The sequence below is a fragment of the Aspergillus ochraceoroseus genome (assembly GCF_002846915.1).
Source record: "Aspergillus ochraceoroseus IBT 24754 chromosome Unknown P175scaffold_6, whole genome shotgun sequence".
In the NCBI taxonomy this organism is placed as follows: domain Eukaryota; kingdom Fungi; phylum Ascomycota; class Eurotiomycetes; order Eurotiales; family Aspergillaceae; genus Aspergillus; species Aspergillus ochraceoroseus.
The window spans coordinates 443968-460019 of record NW_024468481.1 but is presented as its reverse complement, the minus strand read 5'-3'; the positions used below and the strand labels follow the sequence as shown (position 1 = coordinate 460019).

At 48.2% G+C, this 16052-nt stretch overlaps 4 protein-coding genes across 4 annotated transcripts; 2 read left to right on the top strand and 2 right to left on the bottom strand.

Annotated features, from left to right (window-relative positions):
• Window positions 1-511: 511 nt before the first annotated feature.
• On the bottom strand, window positions 512-1796 carry kin28 (TFIIH complex serine/threonine-protein kinase subunit KIN28; the record flags this gene model as incomplete). The annotated part of the gene is made up of 2 exons (XM_040894087.1): window positions 512-1530; window positions 1601-1796. 2 exons carry the CDS (start codon window positions 1794-1796, stop codon window positions 512-514), a joined length of 1215 nt encoding a protein of 404 aa, XP_040750583.1.
• Window positions 1797-1984: 188 nt separating this feature from the next.
• On the top strand, window positions 1985-3195 carry P175DRAFT_0482187 (mitochondrial 37S ribosomal protein mS41). The gene is made up of 2 exons (XM_040895488.1): window positions 1985-1991; window positions 2053-3195. The coding sequence occupies exon 2, from the start codon at window positions 2287-2289 to the stop codon at window positions 3049-3051; it is 765 nt and encodes a 254-aa protein (XP_040750582.1). The 5' UTR covers window positions 1985-1991; window positions 2053-2286; the 3' UTR covers window positions 3052-3195.
• A 371-nt stretch (window positions 3196-3566) lies between these two features.
• P175DRAFT_0510478 (uncharacterized protein) lies at window positions 3567-8445 on the bottom strand (the record flags this gene model as incomplete). Its single annotated transcript, XM_040898513.1, has 11 exons — window positions 3567-3623; window positions 3724-4785; window positions 4838-5035; window positions 5105-5371; window positions 5645-5648; window positions 6193-6832; window positions 6882-6898; window positions 6967-7097; window positions 7162-7754; window positions 7817-8252; window positions 8404-8445. 11 exons carry the CDS (start codon window positions 8443-8445, stop codon window positions 3567-3569), a joined length of 3447 nt encoding a protein of 1148 aa, XP_040750581.1.
• A 709-nt stretch (window positions 8446-9154) lies between these two features.
• On the top strand, window positions 9155-15929 carry stt4 (1-phosphatidylinositol 4-kinase STT4). The gene is made up of 11 exons (XM_040900863.1): window positions 9155-9252; window positions 9306-9492; window positions 9563-12268; window positions 12320-12428; window positions 12495-12632; window positions 12685-13051; window positions 13108-13479; window positions 13535-13784; window positions 13841-14038; window positions 14090-14377; window positions 14431-15929. Exons 1-11 carry the CDS (start codon window positions 9245-9247, stop codon window positions 15706-15708), a joined length of 5901 nt encoding a protein of 1966 aa, XP_040750580.1. The 5' UTR covers window positions 9155-9244; the 3' UTR covers window positions 15709-15929.
• The last annotated feature ends 123 nt before the right edge of the window (window positions 15930-16052 follow it).

The window sequence follows — 16052 nt, the reverse complement described above, 5'->3', positions numbered from 1 at the left end:
CCCCCCTAACACCTTTGGAAGTAAGGTAAAGTTCGAAAAGGGGACCAATCATCGTTGAGAGTCACCATGGAATTTTATCGTTCGCGTTTTAAAAGGTTGTTTACGTGCCGAAACCCCCCCCCCATCTTGTCAGTGGGATCGTCATGTAATTTAACATTTCGACTTCCCCTGCCCGGGGAACTCCCTCCCATAGGAACCTAGGAAGGAGCACCTAGTTGCCAAGTGGTGACACTGCCCCCCGAACCGGAAGGTCAAGTTTTAGGAGTTGCGCCATCTTTGGAGGGACGACATAATACAGCCTTTGATCCGTTCTGTTTTCAGATCGCTAAGCTGTGAAGTGTTGCCGATAGTTAAACCGTAACTATCGAGTCCGCATACGGAGTAGAACATCGCCCTGGGCCGTTTCCCCCCCCATTGATTTGGCCCGCTTTCCTTGGGCGCCACCGTTCTACTCCCGATTCCTGTTGGACAGCTTTGAATTGAGAAACGCAGAAGAAAACATAGCAGCGCATTAATCCTTCATGGCCCCGAAATCTAATTGTCGAGCAGCACCCTTAAATGGATCGTCTAACTCTCCGCCGCGTCGGGTCAAATCGTCACCCATCTTCTTGGTTCCACCGGACTTTCGGGGGAGGTCTTCTTTGTTCGTTGGTCTAGGTTCCGTGGCCCACCAGCTGTGTCGAAGGATCTGGTATGCGGTGGCCCGTTTTCTTGGATCTAACGCACACATGGACATGAGCAAATCTGCGCCGACTGGGCCAGCTATTGGGAATTGCCTGATGAAGAAATCTCGGCCTTGTACAGGTACGGTGTTGTTTTTATCCGCGGGGATATAGTTTGGCAGCTTGGAGACACCCGGCCAATTTTCCTCCAAGGGGGTGCCAAATGCAGCGCAGATTTTGGTAATCTGGTCAACGTCCGAATTTCCAGCGACAAATGGAACTCGTAGAAGAAGCTCCGCAAACACCATGGCCATAGACCAGACATCAACGGCACCGGAGTAATGACGCGCTCCATAGAGAAGCTCGGGCGGCCTATACCATCGGGTAATAACCTGATGCGTCATTCTCCCATGAGGGTCTGCAAACGATCTAGCCAAGCCAAAATCCGCTAGTTTGACCTCCCCGTCAGAGGCGATGAGCAAGTTGTTTGGTTTGATATCGCGGTGCAACACGAAGTTTTCATGGCAAAACCAGACCCCTCTGGCAAGCATACCCATCCACGCCTTAACATCAGCAACACCGTAATGAATATTGGTATCTTTAATTAACATCTCCAGGTCACCGCGCGGCAAGTATTCTAGAACCAGATTGAGGTTCTGATCCTTGGAAGAGAAGACATCATGGAGGGCAATGATGTTCGGATGTGAAAGCTCCTGCAGATATTTTACTTCGCGAATGGCATCCATCGAAAGCCCATCTCTGTATTCGGTATTGACCTTAATCTTCTTGATAGCAACGAATGATGTTGGGTCGGTTCGGAGGTGGCCGAGATAGACAACAGCGTACGTACCCTCACCGAGCTTCTTACCTGAAAAGAAAAGAGAAACAGTAAATAAATATAAACCTAGAATAAAAGGGTATACGAAAGCAATGCATACTTTTTATGTACTTGTGCCTCACCTCATCATTCATCTGCTCAGTTATCTCGCGGTCAGAGGCATGTTGCACGAGCTGAGGGGACGGCGCATTTTTTTGTCCAGCAGCTGAGCTCTCGGCAGTAATTTTCAAGTTTGTTCCAGCACTGTTATAGGATACGACCGCGGGTGATTGAGGAACTAGTGGCGAGACTGCCATTGTAAGTCTAGCACATGAGAGCTAAGATATGGCTGATATGCTCAAGGAGCGGTGCTTCTGGTAACGAGACTAGCGGGAGAAGGTAGATCGAAACTTGACAATATTCCAAATGTATGTGATTAAGTGGTTGGTCCTATATGAAGTTTGAAGCTCAGTATTGTGAAGTAGACATGAATCTAATGGAGGAGATGATAGGTATTGTTATGCAGAAGCCCGAAATCTCGGAGTTTAGTTAATCCTGAACGTTGATTTCCAGCATCGCCGAAATTTCCCTCCGCAACACCACCGATATTCAGGAAACAACAGAACAGATCGGGGTGGGGGTTTGTCTGTTAAATCGTCGTTCATTTTTCTAGCCAACCCTTTATCAATCGCCATCTTTGTACCCTCTCTATACTATCCTCACCTCTATTCGCACGCTCCAACGAACTGCCAACGCCAATTCGAAGTTGTCTCGAGAGCGAAAGGAACAAACCCCAAAACCAACACCATGGCGATGCGCAACCCCTTCCTCACTTCGCGGACACTCAAGTCCCTCCAACTACCCAGCCAATGTCTCCGACGAAGCTTCCACAAAAAGTCCGCCCCAGCCTCCGTGCCCCAACCCACACCTTTCGTCCCGAACGTCGAAACCTTCCTCACCCTGATCGGCCGGGACATGTCCAAGCACGCCAGCAAACTACCATCCTGGGAACAACTATTCACGCTCAGCTCCCCCGAACTCCGAGAACTGGGCATTGAGCCTGCCCGCCAGCGCCGATACCTGCTCCGGAAGCGGGAGAAGTTCAGACAGGGCATCTACGGACCCGGCGGAGACCTTGAAAAGGTTGTGGATGGCGTTGCGCAATTGCGAGTCGCTGAGCTTCCTTTGGAATCGTCTTCCTCTGCAGGCTCTTCCTCTTCCTCCTCCTCCTCTTCTTCTTCCTCCGCTTCCTCTTCCCTTACCTCCACGGCTACTCTGTCCCCGGGAATGAAACGGGTCATTGTAAACCTTGCACCAGACGCCACGGGGTACCAGCACGAGGCGTCGAAACAAGTCAAGAAATTCGCACACATGAAGATCCACAACGGATTCATGATCAAGGGACCATTCCTGCAACCGATCAAGGGCTCCAATGGTAGCGCTGCTTTGATCAAGGTCGAGGAGGGCATGTGGGAAGACAAGCTGGGACAAAAGGTTGATGGTGGTGAGAGAAGGCGTGCTGAGGTCCGGGCTAAGAAGAGGAGTGAGGAACGAAGGAAGGGACTAGCATGAGCATGAGCATGAGCATGAGCATGAACCTGAGCATCTTTTTTTCTCTGGAGAGAGTTTTGTGTGTTAGAGCCGGTTCATCTTGTATTATTATATCTTGGTTCAATGGTGTACTAATGTAAATTCAAGTCACATCCTTTATTTGTCTACAACGTCCTCTCTCCCTCTATATGTGTAGAAGAGCTAGAAACTGGATACCAAAGTTGCTCGCGGAGGCTTTTTAAGACTGCGATGTTACAAGGAGCGATGCCCCTAGTATTCCTTTCTGCGATCGTTACATATCCTGTCAATTATTAATATGTACCTAGTTATCCCCCCCCCTATTAGGTCACTCTAGAATAATGTACAGCTAGTGATAAATGGTAAAAGGAAAAAGAAAAAAAAAATAGGAAAATTCGGGATCATCAACTATTAATGGGTCGTAGCCCGTTTCATCCACCACCCTGCTTTGGCTATGTAATTATTTTTTTTTTCTTTGGCGTCTTCTATTTGGTGTATGGGCGGTTTGAACAGAAAAATCACGCTTTGGTATCACGCTGGCGTTTCTCAAATTTCACAAAAGATTTACCGGCAGGCTTCGAGAAGAGAGACTGTCATAAGGTTAGTTTAAGATTCCTTTCTGGCGGGTGGGGGGAGGGAGGAATAGGGGAGGATTGTTTTGTCCTTTCAACATACCGAGTAGTCTGTGGCTGGAACTTCCTCGCTGCCAGGGATAGTGCTGAACTTGAAAAGTCTCACGAGGGCTGCTGTAACTGCACCGAGCTGGACGTAAGCAAATTGCTCACCGATACACCTGTGCCGTCCAGCACCGAAGGGAAGATAAGGACTGTTGGTGCCCTTGCTGACAAGACCGTAACCGTAGTCAATCTTCTCGTCATCATCCGCAGTGTTGGCAATGGTGTTTCCGTCCCAGCGGTGGGGATCCCACTTGAGAGGGTTGGGGAAGAAGTCCTCGGACCTTGCGGTGACACCTGGCGAGGAAAGAACATTATGCGAAGTAGGAATCACATAAGAGGTACCAGCTACAGGCATTGGGTTCTTGACCGCTCTGATGATCGAGTGAATAGGGGCATGGATGCGCAGAGTCTCCTTGATAATTTTGGATTGGAGATCCAGCTTCTGGAGAGTCTCATAGGTCAGAGGGGGCAAATCAGCACCGAGAACCTGAACCTGCTCCTGATAAAGCTCCTCGACAATCTCAGGGTTTCTCGCAAGGTGCAGAAGAATCCATGACTCGGTGGACGAAGAGGAGTGTTGGCCAGCCATCAGGAGAGCAATCATCATGTGGGCAATTTCTTCATCAGGGATCGGAGTGCCGTTCTTGTAAATGCAGGACATAAGATTCCAGACCATGTCTTCAGAGTCTTTCTCACCACCGGCCTCGCGGCGCGCTTTGATAATTTCCGTGTAAGTCTCGGTCAGTTTTTTCTGGGCGGCGTCACGCTTCTGGTTGTGGGGAAGGGGAGCGTATGGGAGCATGAAGTTGATCGGAGCAAAGCCCATATCCAGATTGTGATACAATTCTGCGAAGGTAGAGTCGAACTTGCTGCGAACTTCCTTGCCTTGAAGAGAGCGTGAGGCAGTGTAAATGGTAATCTCAGCAATTGTTTTGCCGACGTCAAAGACACCCTCTTGTCCCTGGAAGGCTGGTGACTTCTTAACGAAATCTTCCACTTCATCGGTGATGAGACGGACGTATGAGCGTAGAGCTTCGGATGTAAGGCCAAATTTCACAAACTAGGACCCGTTAGCTGGCTTGGGTGATGGCGCTGGATAAAACCAAGCCCACCTTCTTTTGCTCCATGAGTTTCGCATTGGGGCAGTCATAAACGACATGCCGTCCAAACACAGGGGTTGTCAGAGGTGAATAGACCTCTTCAGCGCAGACGTCCTTCAGCTTTCCATTGAGGATAAAATCGTTGCCCTTGGTGCCAAGGTACACTGTTGTCTTTTTGCCGAGGAGGATGAAGGTGAAGATATCTCCATACTATGGTGGGAGAGCACGAAAATTAGCGAACAAAAGGTCCGACGTTCAGATCCGCTCTGGTTCACATACCTTTGCGCGACACGTGAAGAAGAACTTGTATGGGTCAATTCCATAGCTAATGGTGCTACCGATGAAGGGGAACCAATGGAAGACAACAGGGGGTTCGTTGGGGTTCTTGAACAGAACCTGTCGCAGGACGTTCACAACGACTGAAAGAGCAACGAAGCACAGTAGACCCAGACCAACAAGTGTTAAAGATGACAATGTCGAGCAGCGCTCACAGACGCTCTCGAGAACAACGGAGACGAGACCCATAACTGGAACGAAGCAGGGGGACTGCTGATTGAGCGAAACAGGCGGCGGAGGTTAAGGCTGGGAAAAAGAAAAAAGGCTCATGAACGAAAGAGTGTCTCGTTAAAGAGGCACCTCACCCTCTTAGATCCCTCGTGGTACCCGGGATTGAAACAGTGGAAGCCCAGGGAGGAAATCAGTCGACAGGGTGGATTCTTGGTTGTCAACAAGAAGGCTGCTCAGTGCTGGATGCTTGAAGTGGGAAAAAAAGGCAGAAGGCGCGCGATAGAAGGTCGAGACCCGCTCCCCGCCAATTACATACCTGTGTGACGAATGAATGGATTGGCACCCGCGCCACTGCCCCTGGAAGCAGAACAGAGCCTAAGAAGGTATGGAGTACCAGCACCAGTAAATAGGGAGCGAATCGCAGCACAGAGATTTGGATCAGGCCATAAAAGGAGACCGGAACGGCTTTCGCATATTATTTTCTTTACTCATCAAGGGTAAGAAGTGCTGGTCGGCTCCTTTATTAAATTGAGAAGGATAACTAACTGGTAGGCGGAAATTAGGCGAGTCTTAAGAGGGGATGAAACGGTGCATGAAAGGGGGAAGGGAGGACAAGTAGAGGGCGTGCGATAGAATCCACGTCTTTATTATGATAATCTATATAGGTAACAAAAGGATGGAATTTATGGGGGTTTCCCTACGCCGACATTTAAGAACGAATTACAATTGAGAGAAATGCCTCTCAGCAACTTGGCTTCGAGACCTCGTGTTATGTATGCCATGTATGGACCCAGCTTCTCAGAGAACGAAATCCGCGGTAAGAATAAGAATAGTCAACAGGGCACTGAAAGAGGCATTACTTGTACCGGGTAGTCGGGTCTTCCTCAAATAAGACCGGATCACCACGCTCCCCGAGATTGACAAACTCCTTCGGGCCACTGTTTTGGTTAGGGGTGTCTTCCTGCTGTTGGCTGGCCTTGTTGGGATTGTTGTGCATGCGCTTTGCGGCAGGATTCTTATGGAAGACTTTCACAGGAGCACCACTAGTGGCTGGGTTCTTGTTCTCGCTAAAAGGGACATCATTGATACTGCTGAGAAGTGTGCGTTCCCGTGGAATCTTCCTCCTTGAGAAGTCTAGCTTCCCCAAGGCGCCCGTGAGGCCGTCTGTGCTGTCAGCAACACTTGGGTAATTGCCCGTGAGCCAGGGGTGTTCAAGGCACTCGTCCACTGTGATTCTTTTATCGACATCAACTGTAAGCATCCTGTCAATGAGATCCAAGGCTGGATCGCCCACGGAATCCCAATAGGGAGATGGATAGTCAAAACGCCCTGCTTTAATCTGTTGTGCTAAAGTGTAAGGGTTCTCAGACGTGTAGAGCTCGTCCGAGAAAGGGGGGAATCCACAGAGACATATGTAGAGTACAACACCAAGTGACCAAATATCGACAGCTTTGGTATACTTGCGTCGGCAGGATTCTTGAAGGATCTCGGGGGCAACATCTGTAGAATGAGTATGAGTGCTACTAAGGGAGTTCTGCTGGGTACTTACAGCTTGGTGTGCCACAGCTACAGAGAATATCGCGGTCAGCATCTTCTTTCGGAAACAAGCAGATATCATCCTGATAGCAACATACAGTGTGGTGGTGAATGAATCTTCCCCGATAATTTTAGCCAATCCAAAGTCACCAAGCTTCACAGTCAACTTATTATCGGCAACGAGAATATTCTCGGGTTTGATATCTCGGTGAACAATTCCACGGTCATGCTACATTTTTTTTTTTTCTTTAGTGGGTTGTTGCCAAAGCCAAGAGATGAAACCATGCGCTTACTAAATATTTCAAGCCTTCAAATAGTTGGAGGAAAATATGGCGAGTTTCGTTTTCTGAAAACTTCTGTTTGCTAATAATCAGATTGAAGAGTTCGCCCTCGGGAGCGAGCTCCAGCACGAGATATACACCGTCACTTTCGTCGAAGGTGTCTTTGAGACAGAGCAAGTTCGGGTGGCTGACTCCCATGAGAAGACCAACTTCTTGCATCAAAGAGTCATTTTGGGATTTTTGTGAGTCGCCAGGGCGCTTTTCAAACACCTTCACAGCATACTGAGTTCCAGTGGCGCGCTCCACACAGAGGTAGACTGTTGCAAAGTGGCCTTTGCCGAGTTGCCGCGAGATTCGATACTGCTGACGGAAGCCATTTGTGTCCCTTGTTCGGGGGTACCTGAAAACAAACCGCACCTCGTCTAAGATCGTCACCTCGTCGCCGTCTTCAAGCTCGCGATGTTTATTTCGACCAACAAGAGCATCGTTCACGAAGGTGCCGTTACTGGACAAGTCTTCCAGAATTGCTACGGTGTCACCTCGTCTATTTTCAGGAAATAACAGAAAGTGACGGTTAGACACGGTGGGAATATCAATCCCCAGATCTGGAATATCTTAGTACCTTTCTCTTCATGCTCCATCAAAAAGCAACATCGCGGTTACCTACCACACTCTGGATGTCTTCCAACCAGATAACCCCCAGGGGTGCGACCCGGAGTCGGTTTAGTTGTGGAGTCTTTGCTCTGCTTTTGTGAAATCTTTTTGGACTTTGACTTGGGGCTATTGGATTTGCTTTCACAGCCATCGCGCTTTCGGAGCACAAGAGCGTTTCGGACCTTGTCGTCAAGTGGGATGAGATACCCCCAGACCCCTTCCACAGCCTCATCCTCAACCTCATCTGCAAACGCTCTGGGAGGGTATACGAATTGCGACAGAGCCTGTGTATCACCAGGAGGAGATGAGAGTGACTGATGAGGCTCCGAACTTAACGGAGTCTGGTGACGGGCTTGGCTGTAATTGCCCGGAGGAGTAGCCGTTGCCTCCAACCGAATGTCCGTTGCTGTAGAGTCATTGTTGTTTGTGAGAGGGGTAGGTAGATACGACTGAACGACAGGAGTTTGCAACTGTTGCTGCGAGTTGATTCTCTGGGACCGCCGGGGTTTCTTCTGATCTTGGGGGTCTTGATCCGCCGAGACCTGAGAGGAAACATTATTGTCAGCAACTAAACTGAAAAAGTGGTAGATAACTGTATACCCTGGTGCGCTTTAGAGAGCTCTTCTCATTTCGTGGGGCCATTGTTTTTCAAAATTTTTTTCACATTCTAGGTAGCATACAAAGCTTGTAGGGACAATGAGATGCCAGCGACGCCAAAACAATGCCTTCAAGGCAACAACTAATGTAACAAAAAGAAAGAAAGAAAAAAGGTAAAGAAAACAATGAAAGGGTAAGAAAGAGACGTCAAGGTAGCAAAAGCTTTCTTGTTCAGCGCACAAACCAACGGCTCGGAAGTGACGCGCGCTATGGGGAAAAAGAGAAGACGAAGGCGAACGAGACGGAGAGGGGGGAGGCTCAAGTGAGGGACGTGACTCGTACTCGGACCTGGCTAGTTCCAGCACCTTGTCTGCGAAGATCAAGTCTATGTCACTGTCTGCAAGGCTGAGAAGGATGGATCTGAAAATCTGAACAATATTTTTTCCCTCCTTTCAAGAGTTCGTATAATTAAGGGTGTATGTCTTGATTTTCCCACTGGTGTTTCTCGCGGATGACGACATTGCTAAGCAGGTTCTCTCCCACAGGAATCCCAACGTAGAGACGGGAATAAGGAAGCCCAAAGTGTAGATTAAAACGATCCTATAAGATTTCTCTGTTACTTTGCTATATCCAAACCCAGACAACAGCAATATATACGAACGTACAGCGTAACTTCAGGGGAAGGAAACTAGGTCGGAAGACCCACATGGATTTGTATCCTGGGGGCCCAAGTTCTAACACGTCGTCACCCTTTCAACATTTAGGGGTCCAGGGAATTCTATCAAACAACATACAAACGAGTCGCTAGCTTAATAAACACCCCTACGAGGGACGTTTGGTTATCATGGATGAGTGAGTGCAGGTTGATATTTCTTTTCTTGTAAGTCTGTGCTGATCGAACGCAGCTTCAATCCAAATATTCGAACCTCCGCCCTGGAGAAACTGGCGACATTAGCCGTCAGCACACCGGAGTACGACGAGGAGTCCGATATTGCTCAACTCACCCAGCAGTGCCAGCATCTGACAAAGCATTCAGATGGGCTCCTTAATGGTATCTTAGAAAGCCAGTCCCCGGTGTCTCGGGTTCCTATGGTTTGCTTTCCCGATTTTGTTCTTTTTCGCTATACAAAAAAGTGGAAATACAAGGACTGACTCTTTGAAGGATATCCGAGAGCTAGGTGTCCTAGTCGCTTTGTGCAAGGCTGCTCCCTCGGTGACCAAGGCAGAGCATGCCTCACGACTGGTTTCACAGCTGTCTCAATATCTTCCGGAGTCGCATGGCCAGCTTTTTCGCCATTCGCCGTTCCTACACGAGATAAAGCCCTCCCCATGGGAAATCCTCTCATATAGCCTCACCCACGCTCTCCTCTACCTCGCATCCGAGTATCCATCATTACGCGAGGCCGCCGTCAGTGCTGTGGATGAGTATCTTTACAATTGTGCGGAAGCCATCAACGTTCTCGGGCCAGCTCAACGTGCCGACAGTGGGGAGAATGTATACAGTACGGCACGTGAATCGGTCAACATTTTGTCTATTAGCGTCTCGATTGTTGGCTTCTTGGAGGCGGCCGCCAAGTTCACTTCCTTTTGGACTGCCAAGGAAAAGCTGCGCATGGTCGAGCATATGCGCTTAATGTTCTCTGAGAGTTTCATGGTCGCTATCGAAACAGCTTCATCAACGGTACGCAATGCCAATATCCCAGACAGCATGCTCCGAGATTGGAGGAGATATGCTCGCCGTTATACGACAGATGGTCGTCCACTAGGGGCGATGCTTCTACAGGAAGGGTACATGCGATTTATCAAGTCATGTGCCACGTCTCTTACTGGGGCGCAAAACATGTCGGATGAGAAGCTTCTAGATGACTACATGGACGGTATAGGTATTGCCAGGAGCCACGATGATGCTGAGGTCTCCTTGATTAGCCGCTTAACGGGGATTATTACCGACGAGATTCAGCTTCTAGAGGATGGTTCGGATTACTTGCAGGTTGGCTCACCGTGGCAACAGCGCCTCGCCTTTTCTGTCAAGGCTCTGGCTTTGGTAGGGTATCTTAACTGTTTGATTCTAAATGAGGATACGGCGAACAGTGATGATCTTCTTTCGTGGCTGGAGGACACGCTTATAGATCCGAGCCAGATGGCATGTGGCGAGCTTGCAACGATCACTTTGAAATGCGTCGCCATAATCTCCAGGATGTCCGTCAATAGTGCATCCTCCGGAAGCCGCTCACTTATGCGGTTTATTGTGGAGGGCGGTATACCTGCAGGGCATACAGGCTTGGTTGCAGCACGATGCCTTTCCCAAGTTCTTGGTGTTCTGTCTCAGGATTCCGTAATTACGACCCTGTATTCCTTGGGAAATGTCCTGAGCCCTGGCTCGGGTACCGAGAAACAATATCAAGGTCAGCCTGTTGGTGAGCCTACCGGGCTTGCCCCCAGCCCCTTCCAACAAGCGAAAAACGGCAGTATAGCCTCCCTTTCTGCCAGCGACATGGAAGATAATATGCCATACAGAAGCATTATTCACGCTATTGTAACGATTGCCGCCAGCTGTCATGATGAGAAGATAAGTGCTTTGGCCCAATCGATGCTTATACAAAAGATAGGAAAATTGAATGCTCTGGTCGATGCCTGCATTATCAAGGAAACGGCCGCACTTGGCCCCACCACTGGACAGGCTGAGTTCCAACTCCTGCTTAAGTTTTATGATCGAGTCTACCGAGATGGTGTCGCAAAAGGATATGAGAATACTGTGAATGCTGTGCTGAGCGCCATGACATACCTTTCCGTGACTTTGGAAAGAGACTCCCCTCTATACAGATTATACCTCGTCCATTTGCTAGAAAGCATTGTCAATAAAGGTGATGCCACAGATCTGGAATATGAGCGACAAAAGGAGATAGTTCTCGCACCAGATGATATTAGTCCGCTCCTTAAACCGCTAGCGTTGCTGGTTTCTCCTGGTGAAAGTAATGGGGCACTGTCTAGAAATGAAATTTCCCACTATGACCAAGATATTTCAATTCTATTCCGGGATGCCTGGTTCAATATTGCCATCCACGGGATATCGATCGGTTCTACTGTTGGCCGAAGCTTCTTCGAAGAATTACGGTTGCTCGCGAAATACTCTCCTTCCCTCGTATCCGAGGATCGCATGGATATGATTGAGAGTGATCTGGAGCTCAACACTATTCTCAGGCGCGGCATGGGCCCACAACGCCTTGTAGAGCAAAAGAAGGCATTGGTTACTGAAATTCCTCATCGGGAGTCTGAGATCAAGCGCTTGAGCTACCCGAAAGCAGTATTCCTTAATGCAGCTCTGCTTGTTGAGAGTCTTCGTGCACTGTCGGGCAACTGTACTAAAACGCTTAGTTACTTCCGTGACCCGGCTTTGGCTACTTCTGAGATGGCCAGTTGCATGACTGCCGTCGCCGATAAGGTTGTCACTTGTTACCTTACCTTGACTCTTTCTGGAAAGCATGAGAATTTCTCTGTTCCCTTCTTATCGAAAGAATTGGCTGGTTTCTTCACGGCTTGCTGCCACCGTATTGAAAGGGTGCAAAAGGTCGCCATTATTTGCGCAAACAAGATCATAAAAGAATGTCCATCAGCTCTATGTGAAAAACATTCGCTTTTTGCTCTACTTGAACTCTTGACTGTCATGTGGCGATCCTGCCTTGAAGAAGAGCTCGATGAATTTGAATGGAAGCCTTCCTTTACCTCACCTACAGGTATCGTTAAGGTTGATTTACCGGATAGCTATAGCTTTAGAAAGAGGACACTGGATGTGTTTCTCGAGCGCGCAAGATCATGGGTAACCACGGTTATGGACATCGCACCTCTTGATGTGAAGGGTCTTCTCCAGGTAATTTGCCTTCCCAGAAGTGTCCAGGATTGCCTTCTCATTTGGATGTAGACTTACCTGTCCGCTGCGGATGAAAATGACGGTCATGGCGGTATTTCAATGGGCCGCTCATTCGCACTTGAAATGGGGTCCGTTATACCACAAAGTGACCACCGGCTAGGTAAGACTCACTCTGTTATCCCGAGGCACATTATTTCTTCATAATGCTTATTTGCGGTCTGCACAGGCTCTGTTGACAGCTATGGGGGTTCTAAAATTAATATCGCGTCTGATTTTATTGCTCAACATACTGCACGTCAAACATATCGCCGCCCAGATGGGGTTGGCGTAAATGGGAGTGAGTGGGATTTCTTTGGCAGTGATGGTAAGCCTTTTATAATCTTTGTTCTCCTAGCGCTAATATAACCGACTATTAGACTCCAAATCCCCAGCAGCCTCCCTCTCTTTATCTGGGTCGATCAAAAGTATAGAAAGCGTCCTATCATTAGTTCACGATAAGATCAGATCAGGAACCCAAGTTTCTCTTGTTGAGTTACGAGATGTCCTGCGTCAGGCCGCTGCTATTCTGTGCAGTGGCAGTGGCCCTCATGCTGCTATTGCGCAAGACTTGGTTTCGTTGCCTTTCCGCGTATTCACCAAGGAGTCGATTAGTGTTGGAGTCTCGCTTTGGCTAGGAGTAATGCACGAGAATCCCGAGTTAGAGCCCAAAATTCTAGTTGAAGTAATTGGATCTTGGGAGAATTCGATCTTGCGGAAGCAGGGTCTCTTTGATCCTTCATTCGAGTGAGTATGCTCCAGCTCTAAGAACCAAAAAACCATGCTGATCTGGTCAATGATAGTTACATTGATCCAATGTATGCCAAGATCGAGCTTTTGCCAACTGACAAAGCGTTAATGCTTCAACAACAAAAGCACGCTCAGAATATTCTTGCACCGCATCTCCATATTATCCAGTTCTTTGAAAGCCATTTCAACGCTGTTCGGCTGGCAAATTCCCAGACTCAACGGCTATTCTGTCGTTTCCTAGATCGGACAGCCGTGGGCCTTTTGCAAGCAAGTAACCATCCTCTAGCGCGAGAGTTACATTTCCGTATTATCCTTTTCTGTCTCAACGTGATGAAGCACTGCACATCGTTTGATAATGTCACTTTGTGGAAGCTGAAGCATCAAATCTTGTCCGCTGCGCTTAGCTGGTTCAAAAGCCCTCCAAGGTAGGTTTTTGTTATTTTATTATCGGGGATCTGGTGCTAATATGTGGGTATGTAGATGGACTTTTGGTGGTAACAGATTACAACTCAAGGCCGAGGATAAGATACTCAGCAACGTAGTGGCTGCACTCGCAAATGTAGCTAACATCGGCAGCAATACCAGGTGGCCCTACACCTCGTTACAGGCGAAAGAAGACCTTCTCCAAGTGCTTTTAGAGAACGAGAGATCACGCCTCAAGGTCTGGCTGTATCCGCTAGAATCGGATCGCAAGCAATACGTGTCCCCCCTCGGCAAAAATTTAGCAGAGGTTTGTTTCTGTCCGCACTTTTATGGCTTCGAGCCGGTTCTAATCTTTTCGGCTAGGAAAATATGCTGCGGATTTCCTGGGCTGAGAACCCAGGATTGGCGATTCAACTTGCCTCCCGGTTTCCGTCGCCAAAAATGACCAACGACATTCGAAAGCTCCTGCTGAGTTTCCCAGAGAAGGTCATTGACGAGCCTAGCAGCCTTGAAATTATGTTTGGCTCTGCGCTACCGGCTGATGTTTCATCACAGCTAAAGGTTAGTTAGTTCACTTACATTCATTTTCTGTCCTGTCACTAATTTGTGTAGTACTTGCTATACTGGGCAGCTGTGAATCCAACTGAGGCTCTAACATATTTCCTACCGGCATATGGCAACCATCCGTTTATTTTACAGTACGCCATGAAAGCACTGGAGAGTCATTCCATGGAAGTTCGGTTTTATTTCGTCCCGCAGTTGGTGCAAGCTCTTCGATATGATGCCTTGGGTTATGTGGACCGATACATAATGGAAACGGCTAAGCAGTCCCAATTGTTCGCACATCAGGTGATCTGGAATATGAAAGCCAACTCATACAAGGACGAAGATTCTCAAATTGTAAGCAGAAACCTCGAGTAGTAGATCGTTCGTTAACGCTAACCTGACCACAGCCGGACGCTCTCAAGCCAACTTTGGATGGTTTCATGGATACCTTAATTGCGAGCTTCACCGAAGAAGAGCGGGATTTCTACCAGAGGGAATTCTCGTTCTTCAACGAAATCACTGATATTTCGGGCAAGCTTCGGCCGTACATTAAGAAGAGCAAGCCGGAAAAGAAGGAGAAGATCGAAGAAGAGCTTCGCAAGATCAAGGTTGAGGTCGGCGTCTACCTTCCGAGTAATCCCGATGGGGTTGTAGTTGGAATTGACCGTAAATCTGGCAAACCGCTCCAGAGTCACGCAAAGGCGCCGTATATGGCGACGTTCAGGATTCAGAAAACAAGGACTCAGTGGGGCGAAGAGGCTGCCAAACAGAACGAGTTGGTCAAATCGGCCCACGATCATTCCAAGGGCCACCTCGAGACGTACGAGGTCTGGCAGTCAGCCATTTTCAAGGTCGGAGATGACTGTCGGCAGGATATGCTTGCCCTCCAGATGATTGCGGCGTTCCGGAGTATTTTCTCCAGTGTTGGACTTGATGTGTGGGTTAACCCCTACCGGGTCACTTCCACCGCCCCGGGATGTGGCGTCATTGATGTGCTGCCGAATTCGATTTCCCGCGATATGCTCGGCCGTGAAGCGGTCAATGGACTGTACGATTATTTCGTCTCCAAGTATGGGGGAGAGGAATCAATTCAGTTCCAGGAAGCTCGAACCAACTTTGTCAAGAGTATGGCTGCTTACTCCGTCATCTCGTATCTCTTGCAGTTCAAGGACCGACACAATGGTAACATCATGTTCGATGATGCGGGCCATATTATTCACATTGACTTTGGGTTCTGCTTTGATATCGCGCCTGGTGGCGTTCGTTTTGAGCGGGCTCCCTTTAAGCTCACATCGGAGATGGTAGCCGTGATGAGTGGTACTACCCATCATCACTCCCACACCGGCAGCCATGGCGGCTCGGGGGGGTTGTTGTTACCTGGCGGTTCTCATAACCCTACAAACACACAAGCCTACCGCTGGTTCGAGTCTTTAGTTGTGAAGGCGTTCCTGGCATCACGGCCGTATAGTGCCAAGCTGTCACACATTGTCTCGCTGATGCTCGACAGCGGACTGCCGTGCTTCAAGCCGGAGACGCTTAAAAACTTCCATGATCGATTTGCCATGGACAAGAATGAGAGAGACGCTGCGGAGCATATGCGGGAGCTAGTGCGCAAGTCTTATTTGAGCTTCTCGACGAAGGGATACGATCAATTCCAGCTGCTGACCAACGGCATCCCATACTAAACACAAGGTCATTTAGTTTTCTTGTCAATTATTTTTTTTTTTTTTCTCATCCATTCATCGTTTTTTTTTAAACCTTGGACCTATTATATATTATTATACCAAGGATTCTTTTCTTGTAATGATTCTCATGTTTGGCTTTTACCCTTAATCAATCTATAAGAGTTGTATAAACTTCAACATCCTAGAATAGAATAGATTCCCACTTCAGAAAATGAAGAAACTGTCCACCATCCTTCCTCACAACCCGTTTCGACAATCCTCATTACCGATCACCCTAACCAAAATAAATATATATATATATATATATACGTATATGAACATCAACATCAACATCAACATCAACA

Excerpts from the sequence above, each read along its gene's own strand:
- P175DRAFT_0482187 (XM_040895488.1), top strand. The coding sequence starts at position 2,287 with ATGGCGATGCGCAACCCCTTCCTCACTTCGCGGACACTCAAGTCCCTC.
- stt4 (XM_040900863.1), top strand. Across the intron at positions 13,052-13,107 it reads CTCTTTGATCCTTCATTCGA|TTACATTGATCCAATGTATG; the intron begins GTGAGTATGCTC and ends GGTCAATGATAG. Across the intron at positions 14,378-14,430 it reads AGGACGAAGATTCTCAAATT|CCGGACGCTCTCAAGCCAAC; the intron begins GTAAGCAGAAAC and ends ACCTGACCACAG.